Raw genomic sequence first — 16,325 nt, forward strand, 5'->3', positions numbered from 1 at the left:
CAAAGTCCAACACTGACACTACAAGCTCCTGCAGTTTGATCAATGAGCAGTTGGTATTGATAAAGCCTGGGTGATTCACTGAAGCATGTTCTGTAGATGGTACACATTGCTGTCACTGTGCATTGGTGGTGAAATGAGTGAATGTATCATACCTGGCTGATGGCATGCCAATCAAATTGATTGTTTTATCCTGAATGATGCTGAACTTAGAGTCATAGAGTCATACAACATGAAAACAGACCCTTCAGTCCAACTAGTCTGGACCGAACATAATCTCAAACCAAACTGGTCCCACCTGCCTGCTCCTGGCCCATATCCTTCAAGCCTTTCCTAATCATGTACTTAACCAAATGTCTTATAAACACTGTAATTGTATCCATAAACTTCTTGGAGATTACTTCATGGAAATGTATTTTTTCTTGTGGAAGTCTGAATCACACATATTGAGATATATAGAGATGAGGGATGGCATTCAGCTCATTCATACTGATCAAATCAAATCCTAAACAGCATCCAAATTAAATGAGAATATTAGAATCCTTGCCCTGTGTGATTCAAAAATCTCTTTCATGAGTTCACCACATTGAGTGAAGAATGAATTTCTCACGGGGCTCAAGTTTGGCTTTGAGCAATTAAACATATTTTCTTCTGTCCCACAGTCAGAGCTTAGGTAGATGTCAATGTTCTGAGTACAGCTTTTCTGCACTGTTTATACATCTGACAGATTCTCTTTCAGTTATCTCATTTTAAAGCTGAGAAACTCAAGTCTTGCAAATACTTTTTTTTACAATTCAGTCTTTGGACATGAGTGATCATCTTCTGGACTGCACCATCTTCAACTCTTTCACTTGTGTCTCAATCTCCAGAAAAGGATACATTTCTCAAATGTCTATTTGGAAGACTGCACATTTCAGTGCTGGATCCTCTGACTTAGCACTGCTACCTCACAGTGGCAGGGACCTGGCTTCGATTCCAGCCTCAGGTGATTGTGTGTGGAGTTTGCACATTCTCCCAGTGTCTGTGTGGGTTTCCTCCGGATGCTCTGGTTTCCTCCCACAGTCCAAAGATGTGTAGGTTAGGTGAACTGGCCCTGCTAAATTGCCCATGGTGTTTAGGGATGTGTAGGTTAGGTGCATTAAGCAGGGGAAATGTCAAGTAATAGAGTAAGGGAATGGGTTTGGGTGGAATACTCTTCAGAGGGTCGATGTGGACTTGTTGGGCAACATGGCCTGTTTCCACACTGTAGGGATTCTATGATCTATGAACATGGAAATATTTGAATAATCTGCTAAAATCTGGGAGCTCAGCCCATCAGGAGCACAAATGTTACTGAACAGGGTGCAAATGAAAGCCAGATTCATTTCAAAGACCACAAATTTAATGAGTAAAGTTGTATACAGCTGAAAGGCAATGACCCCAAGCAAAATTGCTGGATGTGTGATAAGAAAATCTAATCAGCTCTAGTGCAAATGAGTCCTATATTAAGCTGAAATAAGTTTACAATGCAATAGGATCTGAAAATATGTAAAAATTATGCTGTTTAGGGAGAGTTGTTTAGCAGTTGGTACCCGCATGACCATAGTCCCTGAGATTGTAAGTTGCCATCATTCCCTTAAAGCTCAATGTCCTAGAAGTGTAATGACTTAATTTGTTTTGAACATATTAAAGTAGGAGCACTAGTAGGTCACTTGACCGCTTTCGTTTGCTCTACCTTCAATAAGATGTAGACTGACCTGAGCACTCTATATTCCTTCCTACTGCACTTAACCTTTACTTATCAATAGTTTATTAACCTTTGTTGTAAAAATATTCAAAGACACGGCTTTTACTGCCCTTCAAGATAGTTCCAAAGACTCACTGCTCTAAGAGAAGAAATTTCTCATTATCTATTTTAATGGGAGGCCCATTATTTTTAAACAGTGATCTCTTGATCTAAATTGCCCTACAAGAGCTAACGTCATTTTCACACCCTCCTGCTTAATACTCTTAAGAATCCGATATGTTTCAAAGAAGTTATCTCTTTCTCTTCTCAGCTCTAGCAGCTACAGGTCTAGCCTAGCTTGTCCAACCTTTCCTCATAAGAAAACCCAATAATTCCAGGCATTAATCTAGAAAACCTTTTCTGAATGGCTTCCAATTATTTATATCCTTCCCTAATATGGTAGCCAGTACAGTACACAGTACTCCAGATATGATCTCAGCAATGGCCTGTATAACTGAAACATAACCTCCTTACTATTGAATAACTCCCTTCAAAACAATGACAACATTTTATTGGCTTTACAACAAGCTCACTGTAACTGCACACAACTTTTAGCAAATTATGCAAGAGGACACCCACAAACCTCTGCATCCGAGAGCTTTGCAATCTCTTGCCATTTAAAAAATATGTTGTTCTATCTTGCCAACATTGATAATTTCACATCTTCCTATAATATACTCCATTTGCCACTCACTTAGTTGTCTGTATTCCTTTCTAGATTTATGTCTTCTTCACAAGTTAACTTTCCTACATGTCTTTATACCATCAAAAAATTTAGTAGCCATATTTTTGGTTACCTGACCCAACTCATTTACATAAACTGTAAGAAGTGGGAGGTCCAGTAGCACAAGACTCATTATATCTTGCCAAACAGTCAATGACCATCATGACAAAATTGTTTCCCATTTTGTTCCAATTTTCTGTCCTAAACCTTGAGCATTTATCTTCTACAATAACTTTTGACGCCACCCTAATCAAATGCCTTCTAGAAATTCAAAGAATATAATAGCATATCCTTTACTGCCACATGTCCTCACGTACAGTGAAAAGCTTTGCAATGTCGCCATCTTAGGTATAATTACCTAGGTAAAAATCTTAGATACAGAACAGGAATTAAAAACAGAAAAGTAGTTGCACTACTTTACAGTGGTTCATGGTGTAAGTCAGAAATAAGACATAGTTAAAAGGATAGACATTTCTGTCAGATAAACAAATTACAGTAAACAATACATTGCTGTAGCTCAGTGCAGGCGTTTCCACATGTGGGCTGAATGCCCACACCAGTCCGCAGTCCCGACAACTGTCCCCGTGCCATTCTAAACCTCCAATTTGCTCCGCCCCTGTTCTCAGCTGCTCCAGGACTCACTCCCCACGCCGGCCTCCACCCTGTGACCCACCCCCCACACCAGCCTCCGCCCTGGGAACCACTCCCAGCACCAGCCTCCACCCTGGACCCACTCCCAGCACCTGCCTCCACCCTGGGAACCGCTCCCAGCACCAGCCTCCACCGTGGGACCTGCTCCCAGCACCAGCCTCCGCCCTGGGACCTGCTCCCAGCACCAGCCTCCGCCCTGGGACCTGCTCCCAGCAACAGCCTCCGCCCTGGGACCTGCTCCCAGCAACAGCCTCCGCCCTGGGACCTGCTCCCAGCACCAGCCGCCGCCCTGGGACCTGCTCCCAGCACCAGCCTCCGCCCAGGGACCTGCTCCCAGCACCAGCCTCCGCCCAGGGACCTGCTCCCAGCACCAGCCTCCGCCCTGGGACCTGCTCCCAGCACCAGCCTCCGCCCTGGGACCTGCTCCCAGCACCAGCCTCCGCCCTCGGACCTGCTCCCAGCACCAGCCTCCGCCCTGGGACCTGCTCCCAGCACCAGCCTCCGCCCTGGGACCTGCTCCCAGCACCAACCTCCGCCCTGGGACCTGCTCCCAGCACCAGCCTCCGCCCTGGGACCTGCTCCCAGCACCAGCCTCCGCCCTGGGACCTGCTCCCAGCACCAGCCTCCGCCCTGGGACCTGCTCCCAGCACCAGCCTCCGCCCTGGGACCTGCTCCCAACACCAGCCTCCGCCCTCGGACGTGCTCCCAGCACCAGCCTCCGCCCTGGGACCTGCTCCCAGCACCAGCCTCCGTCCTGGGAACCGGTCCCAGCACCAGCCTCCGCCCTGGGACCTGCTCCCAGCACCAGCCTCCGCCCTCGGACCTGCTCCCAGCACCAGCCTCCGCCCTGGGACCTGCTCCCAGCACCAGCCTCCGTCCTGGGAACCGCTCCCAGCACCAGCCTCCGCCCTGGGACCTGCTCCCAGCACCAGCCTCCGTCCTGGGACCTGCTCCCAGCACCAGCCTCCGCCTTGGGAACCGCTCCCAGCACCAGCCTCCACCCTGGGAACCGCTCCCAGCACCAGCCTCCACCTTGGGAACCGCTCCCAGCACCAGCCTCCACCTTGGGAACCGCTCCCAGCACCAGTCTCAACCCTGGGACCCGCTCCCAGCACCAGCCTCCACCCTGGGAACCGCTCCCAGCACCAGCCTCCACCCTGGGAACCGCTCCCAGCACCAGCCTCCGTCATGGGAACTGCTCCCAGCACCAGCCTCCGTCATGGGAACCGCTCCCAGCACCAGCCTCCGTCCTGGGACCTGCTCCCAGCACCAGCCTCCGCCCTGGGAACCGCTCCCAGCACCAGCCTCCACCCTGGGAACCGCTCCCAGCACCAGCCTCCGCCCTGGGACCTGCTCCCAGCACCAGCCTCCGCCCTGGGATCTGCTCCCAGCACCAGCCTCCGCCCTCGGACCTGCTCCCAGCACCAGCCTCCGCTCTGGGACCTGCTCCCAGCACCAGCCTCCGCCCAGGGACCTGCTCCCAGCACCAGCCTCCGCCATGGGACCTGCTCCCAGCACCAGCCTCCGCCCAGGGACCTGCTCCCAGCACCAGCCTCCGCCCAGGGACCTGCTCCCAGCACCAGCCTCCGCCCTCGGACCTGCTCCCAGCACCAGCCTCCGCCCTGGGACCTGCTCCCAGCACCAGCCTCCGTCCTGGGAACCGCTCCCAGTGCCAGCCTCCGCCCTGGGACCTGCTCCCAGCACCAGCCTCCGACCTGGGACCTGCTCCCAGCACCAGCCTCCGCCCTGGGACCTGCTCCCAGCACCAGCCTCCGCCCTGGGACCTGCTCCCAGCACCAGCCTCCGTCCTGGTACCTGCTCCCAGCACCACCCTCTGTCCTGGGAACTGCTCCCAGCACCAGCCTCCGCCCTGGGACCCGATCCCAGCACCAGGCTCAGCCCTGGGACCTGCTCCCAGCACCAGCCTCCACCCTGGGAACCGCTGCCAGCACCAGCCTCCGCCCTGGGAACCGCTCCCAGCACCAGCCTCCGCCCTGGGAACTGCTCCCAGCACCAGCCTCCGCCCTGGGAACTGCTCCCAGCACCAGCCTCCGCCATGGGACCTGCTCCCAGCACCAGCCTCCGCCCAGGGACCTGCTCCCAGCACCAGCCTCCGCCCTGGGAACCACTCCCTGCACCAGCCTCCGCCCTGGGACCTGCTCCCAGCACCAGCCTCCGCCCTCGGACCTGCTCCCAGCACCAGCCTCCGTCCTGGGAACCGCTCCCAGCACCAGCCTCCGCCCTGGGACCTGCTCCCAGCACCAGCCTCCACCCTGGGAATTGCTCCCAGCACCAGCCTCCACCCTGGGAACCGCTCCCAGCACCAGCCTCCACCCTGGGAACCGCTCCCTGCACCAGCTTCCGCCCTGGGAACCGCTCCCAGCACCAGCCTCCACCCTGGGAACCGCTCCCAGCACCAGCCTCCGCCCAGGGAACCGCTCCCAGCACCAGCCTCCACCTTGGGAACCGCTCCCAGCACCAGCCTCCACCTTGGGAACCGCTCCCAGCACCAGCCTCCACCTTGGGAACCGCTCCCAGCACCAGCCTCCACCTTGGGAACCGCTCCCAGCACCAGCCTCCACAATCGGAACCGCTCCCAGCACCAGTCTCAACCCTGGGACCTGCTCCCAGCACCAGCCTCCACCCTGGGAACCGCTCCCAGCACCAGCCTCCGTCCTGGGAACTGCTCCCAGCACCAGCCTCCACCTTGGGAACCGCTCCCAGCACCAGCCTCCGCCCTGGGACCTGCTCCCAGCACCAGCCTCCGCCCAGGGACCTGCTCCCAGCACCAGCCTCCGCCATGGGACCTGCTCCCAGCACCAGCCTCCGCCCTGGGAACCACTCCCTGCACCAGCCTCCGCCGTGGGACCTGCTCCCAGCACCAGCCTCCGCCCTGGGAACTGCTCCCAGCACCAGCCTCCACCCTGGGAACCGCTCCCAGCACCAGCCTCCGCCCTGGGAACCGCTCCCAGCACCAGCCTCCGCCCTGGGAACCGCTCCCAGCACCAGCCTCCGCCCTGGGAACCGCTCCCAGCACCAGCCTCCGCCCAGGGAACCGCTCCCAGCACCAGCCTCCTCCTTGGGAACCGCTCCCAGCACCAGCCTCCACCTTGGGAACCGCTCCCAGCACCAGCCTCCACCTTGGGAACCGCTCCCAGCACCAGTCTCAACCCTGGGACCCGCTCCCAGCACCAGCCTCCAACCTGGGACCTGCTCCTACCATCAGCCTCCACCCTGGGACCGGCTCCCAGCACCAGCCTCCGTCCTGCGACCTGCTCCCCGCTCCCGCCCTGGGATCCGTTCCCCTTACCAGCCTCTGCTCTGGAACCTGCTCCGCCCCCACACCAGCTTCCGCCCTGTGACCTGCCCCAACACCAGCCTGTGCCCTGGGACCCGCTCCTTGCAAATGCACCACATCCACTGGTTCCTTTTCACCCACAGCATTACTCAATTCAATAAACATGATTTCCTTCAGAAAGAAGAGTTAAATATTCCTGATTTGTCAGATTATATGTTTAAAATAGCACATGACACAGTAATAAAACATAGAACATTACAGCGCAGTACAGGCCCTTCGGCCCTCGATGTTGCGCTGACCTGTCATACCAATCTGAAGCCCATCTAACCTACACTATTCCATGTATGTCCATATGCTTGTTCAATGACGACTTAAATGTACTTAAAGTTGGCAAATCCACTACCATTGCAGGCAAAGCATTCCTTACTACCCTTTTTGCTCAGACATCTGTCCTATATCTATCACCCCTCAATTTAAAGTCATGCCCCCTCGTACTCACCGTCACCATACTTGGAAAAAGGCTCTCCCTGTCCACCCTATCTAACCCTCTGATTATCTTATACGTCTCTATTAAGTCACCTCTCAACCTTCTTCACTCTAACGAAAACAGCCTCAAGTCCCTCAGCATTTCTTATAATGCGGTGACCAGAACTGTACACAATACTCCAAGTGCAGCTGCACCAAAGTTTTGTACAGCTGCAGCATAACCTCATGGTTTCGGAACTCGATCCGGTCAGGCAGTATCTAAGGAGCAGGAGAATTGATGTTTCTTTGTAGGTGGCACAGTGGTTAGCACTGCTGCCTCACAGCGCCAGAGATCCGGGTTCAATTCCCGCCTCAGGCGACTCTCTGTGTGTAGTTTGCACATTCTCCCCATGTGCAGGTTAGGTGAATTGGCCATGCTAAATTGTCCATAGTGTTAGGTGAAGGGGTAAATGTAGGAGAATGGGTCTGGGTGGGTTACGCTTCGGCGGGTCGGTGTGGACTTGTTGGGCCCAAGGGCCTGTTTCCACACTGTAAGTAATCTAATCTTAATCGAATCACTGAAGTCGTGAAGGGTCTGACAGGACTGGAAAATGGCCAATGAAACAACCCGGCTTAAGGAGGGAGACAGAAGACAGGAAACTGTAGGCCACTTAGCCTGACCTCAGGCATTGGCAAGATTTTAGAGCCCATTATTAAGGATGAGATTTTTAAGTAATGGAAGTGCATGGCTTCATCAAGTGGAGATGGGCGGCACGGTGGCACAGTGGTTAGCACTGCTGCCTCACAGCGCCTGAGACCCGGGTTCAATTCCCGCCTCAGGCGACTGACTGTGTGGAGTTTGCACGTTCTCCCCGTGTCTGCGTGGGTTTCCTCCGGGTGCTCCGGTTTCCTCCCACAGTCCAAAAGATGTGCAGGGTCAGGTGAATTGGCCATGCTAAATTGCCCCTAGTGTTAGGTAAGGGGTAAATGTAGGGGTATGGGTGGGTTTCGCTTCGGCGGGTCGGTGTGGACTTGTTGGGCCGAAGGGCCTGTTTCCACACTGTAATGTAATCTAATCTAATCATGCCTGACAAATCTGTTTGAATGTTTTGAGGATATAATGAATAGGTTAGACGGAGGGGAGTCAGTGGATATGATCTATTTGGATTCCCAGAAGGCTTTTGACAAGTTGCTGCACAGGAGACTACTAAATAATATAGGAATCCATGGATTTAGGGGCAAAGTACTGGCATGGAGACAGGATTGGCTGACTAGCAGAAGTTAGAGACCGAGGATAAAGAGGTCTTTTTCGGGATGAAAGCCAGTGACTAGTTGAGCTTTGCAGGGTCAGTGTTGGGATCACATTTATTACGTTATGCATTAACGACCTGGACAAAGAAACTTGAGGGCATTCTGCTAAGTTCACAGTTGACACAAAGATGAAGGGAAGGGCAGGTAGCGTTGAGGAAGCAGAAGGCTGAAGAAAGACAGTGGGCAAAGAAGTGGCAGATTGAGTGCAATGTGGGAAATTTCGTGTGAAGTGATGCACTTTGGTAGGAAAAATAGAGGCGTAGACCATTTTCTAAATGGGAAAAGGCTTCGGAAATCTGAAGCACAAACGACTTGGGAGTACTAACTCAGGATTCTCTTAAGGTTAGCATGCTGGTTCAGTTGGCAGTTAGGAACGCAAATGCAATGTTACCACTCATTATAAGACGGCAAGAATACAGGAGCAGAGGTGCATTATTGAAGCAGTACAAAGCTCCATTCAGACTGCATTTAGAACAGTCACAGCAGTTTTGGGCCCTGTATCCAAGAAAGAATGTAATGTTGGAAGGGATCGGGAGGAGGTTTGCAAGAATGATCCCAGGGTATAAGAGCTGGGGATGAGGAGCTATTGAGGACTCTGGGTCTGAACTTGATGGAGTTTAGAAAAATGAAAGCGGGAATTCTCATTGAAATTTACAGAATTGAGAGGCCGAGATAGAATTGACATGGAGGAGATGTTTCCATTAATAAGAGAGACTAGGACTCAAAGGCACAGCCTCACGATGAAGGGACGACCATTTAGAACTGAGATGAGGAGGAATTCCTTCAGCCACAGAGTGATTAATCATTGCTGTAGAAGGTTGTGGTGGCCAAGTCATTGAGTTATTTAAGACGGAGATAAATAGGTTCTTGAGGGCTGAAGGGCCTGTACTGCGCTGTAATGTTCTATGTTCTATGATTGGTAAGGGTTAAAGTTCACAGGGAGAAGGCAGGAGAATGGATTGAGAAACATGTCAGTGATGATCAAATGGCAGAACTCATTGGGTTCACTAGCCTAATTCTGCTCCTATATTGTATGACAACAGGTCAAATCACAACATTTATGCAGGTGAACCCAATTCCTTCAGCTTAATGAAGCAGTATCACACAAGCAGATATGAAAGCAGCTATCAAATTTATTTATTCTTTCCTTAACTGCTGTAATGTCACTCCATGCAGCAAAAGTTTGATGACAGTCACTAAGTTCACTCATAAGAAATGAGCAATAAAAAAAGATGTTTTAAAAAAAAAGGTGCACAGTGATGATTTCTGTAAAGTGTTAACTCCTGATCATGTACATGGAAAATTGTCATGATCATGAGTAGCAACAGCTTAAACCTCATGCTGTATAATACTGTATTCACTTGTCATGGTGGAAATAAACCGTTAGTTCTAAAAAAAATGACCTAAAAGTCAGGCCATATCTGTATCTTTGAATAGTGGTCCTCCAAATATTATCACCAACAGAACATCAGAATGTTGTTGTTTTATTTAATGCCAAAGTAGAAAGGGACTCTCAATGGGTCCAGAAAGTTCACATCAGTCTACAGAATACTAGCATGTGCAAATCTACCCAACATTGCACTGAGGTTAAAATCATTGTCCTTGAAAAAATGATGCATTCTCAGAAATCCAGCAGTGTCTGAACCAGACTGGATTTATTAACCTGCTAGTTTTCACTAAAAAAAATTGGAATGCATTTATGCAGATCAAAACATCTTAGTCCATAAAATAAGGGAATGCCATAAAACCAAACGTTACGATGGCAAAACACTTTATGTTACTATACGTCATATCACAGCTGATGTTAACTGACTTCTAATTCTCATACACTGGGATTAATAACTCTTTTTGCACCTCCCCCCTCAGAAAACCATAAGACATAGGAGCAACAATTCAGCCATTCAGCCCATCGAGTTTGCTCTATCATTCAATTATGACTGATAGACTTCTCAATGCCATTCTCCTGCTTTCTCCCCATAACCCTTGATCCTCTTTACAATCAAGAACTCATGCATCTCCATCTTAAATATACTCAATGACCTGGCCTCCACAGCCTTCTGTGGCAGTGAATTCTTTAGATTTACCGATCCCTGGCTGAAAGAAGCTTCTCTTTACCTCTGTTCTAAAAGGTCTTCCCTTTACTCTAAGGATGTGTCTCTTGTCTCTCCTCCTACCAATGGAAACATCCTCCCAACATCCACTCTGTCCAGGCCATTCAATATTCTGTACGTTTCAAAGAGATCCCACTGCCCCTTCCCCCTCCCGCATCATCCTTCTCAACTCCATCATGTATAGAACCAGTGTCCTCAAACATTCCTCATATGTTAAGGTCATATGACTACAATGTTTAAAATGAGAAAAATAATTAATCAAAAAAGAAATCTAGATTTAGGACAACATCATTTTCATGCCAGCAGGATTTGACAGACTATCGGTACAAGCATATGCCATACAACATCCTATATAAATGGTCCCTTTTCAAAGTTTGTAGGAGCAGTAAACAGGAGCATAAAAAGCTTATAATTTAGTTTACATTTACAAAGATCAAAATTAAATTGATTTATCCAAGTGGAATTGTAATCATTTGGTTTATTTTGTTTCTGTTTTAAGAAAAACTATTTTCCTCCAAATTACTCTACAGCATTTCTTCACTACTTCTATATGTCCCTATTTAGCTGGGAGAGCAGCAAAGTATTATCACCCTGAATTATCGGGCATTCTGTTTTGAGACTGGCTGAAATGAATGAATTTCAATGGAGCATTAAATTCGTTTCATTAATTCATTCCATTTCAGCAATCTGCAGAACTGACAATTCATGGCACAGCTTAGGAGAACCAAATCTTATTAAATTAGCATTGATGTTGAGATGTTGCACATTCATTTTGGGTTTAAATAACATCCTCCAAGCAAAGATTTCCTTGCTATCTGTAACAATTTCATTAACCATTAAATTTTACCGACATAACACTGGATAAAACAATAATTTTTACAAAATAAATTAAGATGCAATAAGTTTACAATTAATCTCTGACACAAAGCAGGTAATTGCCAATCAACTGGCAGCTCCGTTTACACCTGGTTACCCTGCTGTCCAACATCAGTTTAACCACAATTTCTTTAGTTCCAGGAGCAGCTAACCTTTGGAATAAAATAACACTAAATCGATAAACTCAAAATCTCCTGAATTATTGAAAATGGGAAAGTAGCAATTTCCCATTTCAGGAGCGATTGAAAATTTCACATTCAGGTTTAAGGTCAGTTAACAGATTTCCCTTTCTGAAAAACTGCAAAGATTATCAATTTTTTGTTTGAATTGAATAAACCAAAGGTATTCCCCAAATCCTACATTTTTCTTGTATCCTTTATAAACTATTCTTGTTCTAATAAGTTGATGATATTAGCCATGATCATATTAACTGGCTGAGTAGGCTTGAGGAGCCAAATGGCCTATTTCCATTTATTATGGTATTATGGTCTAGTACTTTACCAAAACTAAAATCTAGTTCATACATTTTTATTATGATGATTTCTATTTAACACAGCAAGATGGTCAAATACATATAAGTTGCTTAACTGAGTAAACAATGTCTACCAACCTTTTTTCTCTTGCGGGTTTTAGCTTTAGTATTGCTGGAATCTTGCCCTATGCCTCCATTCCCCAAATTTCCTGAATGTGTTTTAGAGACAATGTGCTGTGCTGCTGATGCAGGGGTTGTTGGTGTTGACGGGGGTGTATTTTCTGGTGAGTCAGGATTGCTCTTCAAACTGACAGACTGAACTTGAAATTGTATCTAAAATAATAAAAAGTAACATTTTGAGATGCTGAAACATATTAGTTTGTCTATAAAGCTAGACAATTCCCAGTCTAATAAGAATCACACATTTTATTGGGTATCTGATTTTGCAAAAATAAATTAGATGATTAACAACCTTAAAGATAACACACTTTGATTCCTATGACAATACTCCAAGTGTTTTAGTAATCAATCCAATTATTAATCAAGTGCATGTACACTCACACTATAGCTAACATCTTCTTCATATTACCCCTTTTAAGGTTGATCAACACTGGGGTCCACCATGGTACTTCTATATACATAACCAATTTTACCTATATGGCTATTTGCTAGGTGAGGGAGCTGTCTTCGCTATTTCTCATTTTTGTTTGAATCAACTAGTAGAATCCGCCCTGTGGGAGAAGCTAGTGTGCAAATGTCAGTCAAAAGTGATATTCAAGGCTTGAATTCTAGTTTGTGTAAATTATTTGACCCTCTGACTGACTTATGTAATCCTTCAGATACTTTTCTCTCAAATAATGCAGCATCATCTTCCTGGCTTCAGACAGACCACTGTCATCCACTAAGACAGCCACTATAACAAAATAAAATATTTATTTGGTAGAAAATTTAAATAGCCAAGTGATATCTACAATGTACAGTTTAAGGAAGTTAGCTTTGTTTATTCATTTAAGGGATGTGGGCATCACTTGCTCGGCCAACATTTATTGTCCAGCCCTTTTGCCCATATTGTGAATTCATTAACCTATTTTTGGTATAACATAAGAAAAAGGAAAAGATAAAAATATTTTTAAAAATTATTCAAGAGATTAAATATGTCAAATTGAACCAGCCTGTATAACCAATGGAATGAAAACTTATTGACAGTAAACTATTGGTTAAACAATCCAGAGCTTGGATTAATTTAAGCAGGAACCTAGATAAGACCACAAGAAAAAGCAAGAGGATGTTCTGCTCCTTAAGCCTCCCCTACCAATCAATAGAGTCATGGCTGATCCAACATCCTACAAGGTGATTGAAACCAGCTATTACATCTTAGAATTAAAGAGGTAAACTACAAGCTTCATAGCTGAATTATTGCATATCTCCTTAACTATATGGAAACCATGTTTAAATTTCATTTGGAATGTCAAACAAAATAACTTGCATTATGGATGAAAAAGGATGAGCTAGTGGGAGCTATATCCACAAAATTATATCAAGGAGATTTAACCTTTCCACAGATATTTCACTAACATCAATAACTGCTTTGTCTTGTCATCAACAAATAACTCCATTTATATGATACCTTTAACATTGGGAAATGTTCAAATATGCTTCTCATATTGTTGCAAATATTGTTAAGAAGGTGTGTTTCAACAGTAAGTCTGAGAGATTGAGGTGTTTAGAAAGAAAGTTTGAAAGAATAAAATCTAAACTGATGAAGTTAAAAATCACACAACACCAAGTTATAGTCCAACAGGTTTAATTGGAAGCACACTAGCTTTCGGAGTGACACTCCTTCATCAGGTGATTGTGGAGGGCTCGATCGTAACACAGAATTTATAGCAAAAATTTGCAGTGTGATGTAACTGAAATTATACATTGAAAAATTGATTGTCTGTTAAGCCTTTCATCTGTTAGAATACAGTGATAGTTTCACTTCTTTCAGGTGTAAATCACAAAACCCCTTTTTTTTAAAAGTTGCATTCTCGGGTTAGCTGTTAACAATGGTGATAGCTAGACAATATGTTGAAGGTGTTAGCCCCGTGTTCTCTGTCTATGACCTGATGTTTAGATTGATTCTAATCGATCAAGCCCTCCACAATCACCTGATGAAGGAGCGTCGCTCCGAAAGCTAGTGTGCTTCCAATTAAACCTGTTGGACTATAACCTGGTGTTGTGTGATTTTTAACTTTGTACACCCCAGTCCAACACCGGCATCTCCAAATCATAAACTGATGAAAGAATGCCTACTAAAGCTTGGGTGAGATGTAGGACAATAGAGATCCACAAGTGAGGCCAGAACAGAAGATCAGAGACTCTAGGAAATGGTGTCTATAGGGCTGAAGATGATCACAGATATATGTAGGTGATGTCATTAAAACATTTAAAATTAGGGATTAAAATAGATTGTATAAGTAATTTAGAGACCAGAAGTCATGCCTGGTCCACCAGGCAGAATTGTGCAATTTATGCTTTCTTTATGCATCGATGCACTGGACATCTTGTTTGAATGATTTGCCTCCAAAACAAAAATTTCAAAAGATCAGGGAAATGGAAGAAAACGGATCGCTAAAAGTTTTAATATCTGCAAATGCTGTTAAAGTGTGTTACATGTGGCAAATCTATTTCATTTCTGATTAGACTAGCTCTACTCTTTAATAATGAATGCACTTGAGGAATTCAAACACTTCACAACAGACAAGAAATCGGAGCATTCAAATTAAAAGAATTTCACTTTTCTGTGACAGATCTAACAACTGCCTTAGGATGTTGAAGGGGTCTTGAGTGGGCCAGTCATGGATCGATCTTATCAGTGCATCCAGTTGGAGTTGTTGCAGTTCCAACAAAAATAAAAATTACACATTTTATGAGTAACATCCAATTATTTTTAAAGAGTTATATAAGCCAACTGCTATCTCTACAAATACAAATATTGAGCAGACTTCATCACATTATGTGATGAATGTTCATATAGTCTTTTATTTTTGGGAACATAATTTCTAAAGAGGAGGCAAGATTGAATTTTGTTTTCCATTCTGTGAATGGCTAGAAAGTTAGCTGGAACAATGAGCTAAAGACAGGATTTCCAAGAATAAAATGATATTAGATGCATGAACAGTTAAAACTGGGAAGTTGAGTGCTGGGGTTTTGATGATTTGGGTTTTACAACCCAGAGATAAATGGGCCTAGAAGTAGATTCATTCAGCCAGTACTAAGTTCATTCAGACAGTAATAGGTTGTTTCAGAGAGTCATGGTCCTTAACACTGGACAAAGAAGAAAGCCATCCACAGAAAGCTTTGGAGGTATCATCGAGGAAGTTCATACAAGACAGTATGGTGAAGACATGAAATTAAGGAATCTATGTTAAGTAGTAGGTAAGCTGTGTTGGCATCTTGTTCAAAGGTCTCAGGAAGAGACAAGAACTAAAGAAAATAGCATTAGGTGAACGTAGAAACCTTTCCAAAAGGAACTGATGACTATGCCAGCTGAACAAGGAGCTTTAGCTTGGAGATGGGGTGACCCTTCATTGTGGTTTAATGTCCCTAAAGTTGTTCTTTGGATAAACAGATTGAATCTATTTTTGTGATTGTAGTGAGACAGTTAGTAAATAGTTCTGGAATAGTAGAACATAGGTTGCATTTTTTTCTTTTGTTTAAGAAAACTTATATATTCACTTGTTAAAGATATGTTGGCAGCCTCTTGTGAATATTTTCAGTAACTGACGTTTATGGTAAACAAAAATAAAACTTATGATCTATCAAGCTGAGTCTTATTCTGGTATCTGACTTGTCCAGTATTACCATCAGCAGTGATAACAACAACGGAAAATTACAATCGGGGCCCTAAACAAGTGCAGTACTCCGATTTCTACATTTAAGCATTCTTATTACTGTCAATTCACAGGCTCACCTTAAAATCAAATTATATGGACCTGGTTCAGTAGGACAACTACCCTTTTCCTTTGATTATCAATAGCAGACACTGCATTTTTCAGATGAAATACAAGCTAACAGAAGATTAAAAAGGCACCCAAAAAATTGAAAACAATTTCAATTTAAAGAAACTATCAATATGATTTATATTGGACTCAGCAAACAGTTTAATGCACATTTAAAATGTAAGCATTATGTGTAATTTCAGAACTGACTGATTACCATTTCACTTCTTATAAATATATTGACTGGTGGTTCCGTTAAAATTGAATTATCTAGTTGTTTGACATTTTCTGAAACTTCTGACACATTAGATATATGTGCAGATGGCAGTGTGGCTCAGTGGTGAGTACTGCTGCCTCACAGTGCCGTGGACACAGGGCGATTGTTTGTATGAAGCTTGCACCTTCTCTCTCAGTGGGTCTCCTCCATCCACCATCCAGAGATGTGCAGGGTTCGGTGAATTGGTCACGCTAAAACAATTTGCCCTCTAGTGTCCACAGACATGTGGGTTAGGTTGATTAGCCATGGTTTTAAAAAAACCAGGTTGCGTTATGAGGATGAGGCAGGAGTGCGTGTCTGGGGGGATGCTCTTTAGAGGGTTAGCACAGGCACAATGGGCCAAATGACCTCTTTCTGCACGGAAAGGATTCTATACATTGATGCATTTTGCACAA

At 45.6% G+C, this 16,325-nt stretch overlaps 1 protein-coding gene across 13 annotated transcripts in view; it reads right to left on the reverse strand.

The window, feature by feature from the left end:
- supt3h (SPT3 homolog, SAGA and STAGA complex component) overlaps positions 1-16,325 on the reverse strand; it is a 469,942-nt gene that overhangs the window by 97,628 nt on the left and 355,989 nt on the right. For 10 of the 13 annotated variants that reach the window (XR_015753299.1, XM_087979840.1, XM_087979866.1 and 7 more), the window contains one exon: positions 11,809-12,003. The exons of the other annotated variants lie outside the window; for them this stretch is intronic. Coding sequence is in view for 9 of the 10 variants with exons in the window: in XM_087979840.1 (XP_087835966.1) it covers positions 11,809-12,003 (195 nt within the window). In the remaining variant the exon portion in view is untranslated. The remainder of the gene's footprint in view (positions 1-11,808; positions 12,004-16,325) is intronic. 13 annotated transcript variants of the gene reach the window in all.

This window comes from Chiloscyllium plagiosum, unplaced genomic scaffold (genome assembly GCF_037043375.1).
Source record: "Chiloscyllium plagiosum isolate Xiang-an unplaced genomic scaffold, Cpla_swu_hap1 HiC_scaffold_3, whole genome shotgun sequence".
Taxonomy (NCBI): domain Eukaryota; kingdom Metazoa; phylum Chordata; class Chondrichthyes; order Orectolobiformes; family Hemiscylliidae; genus Chiloscyllium; species Chiloscyllium plagiosum.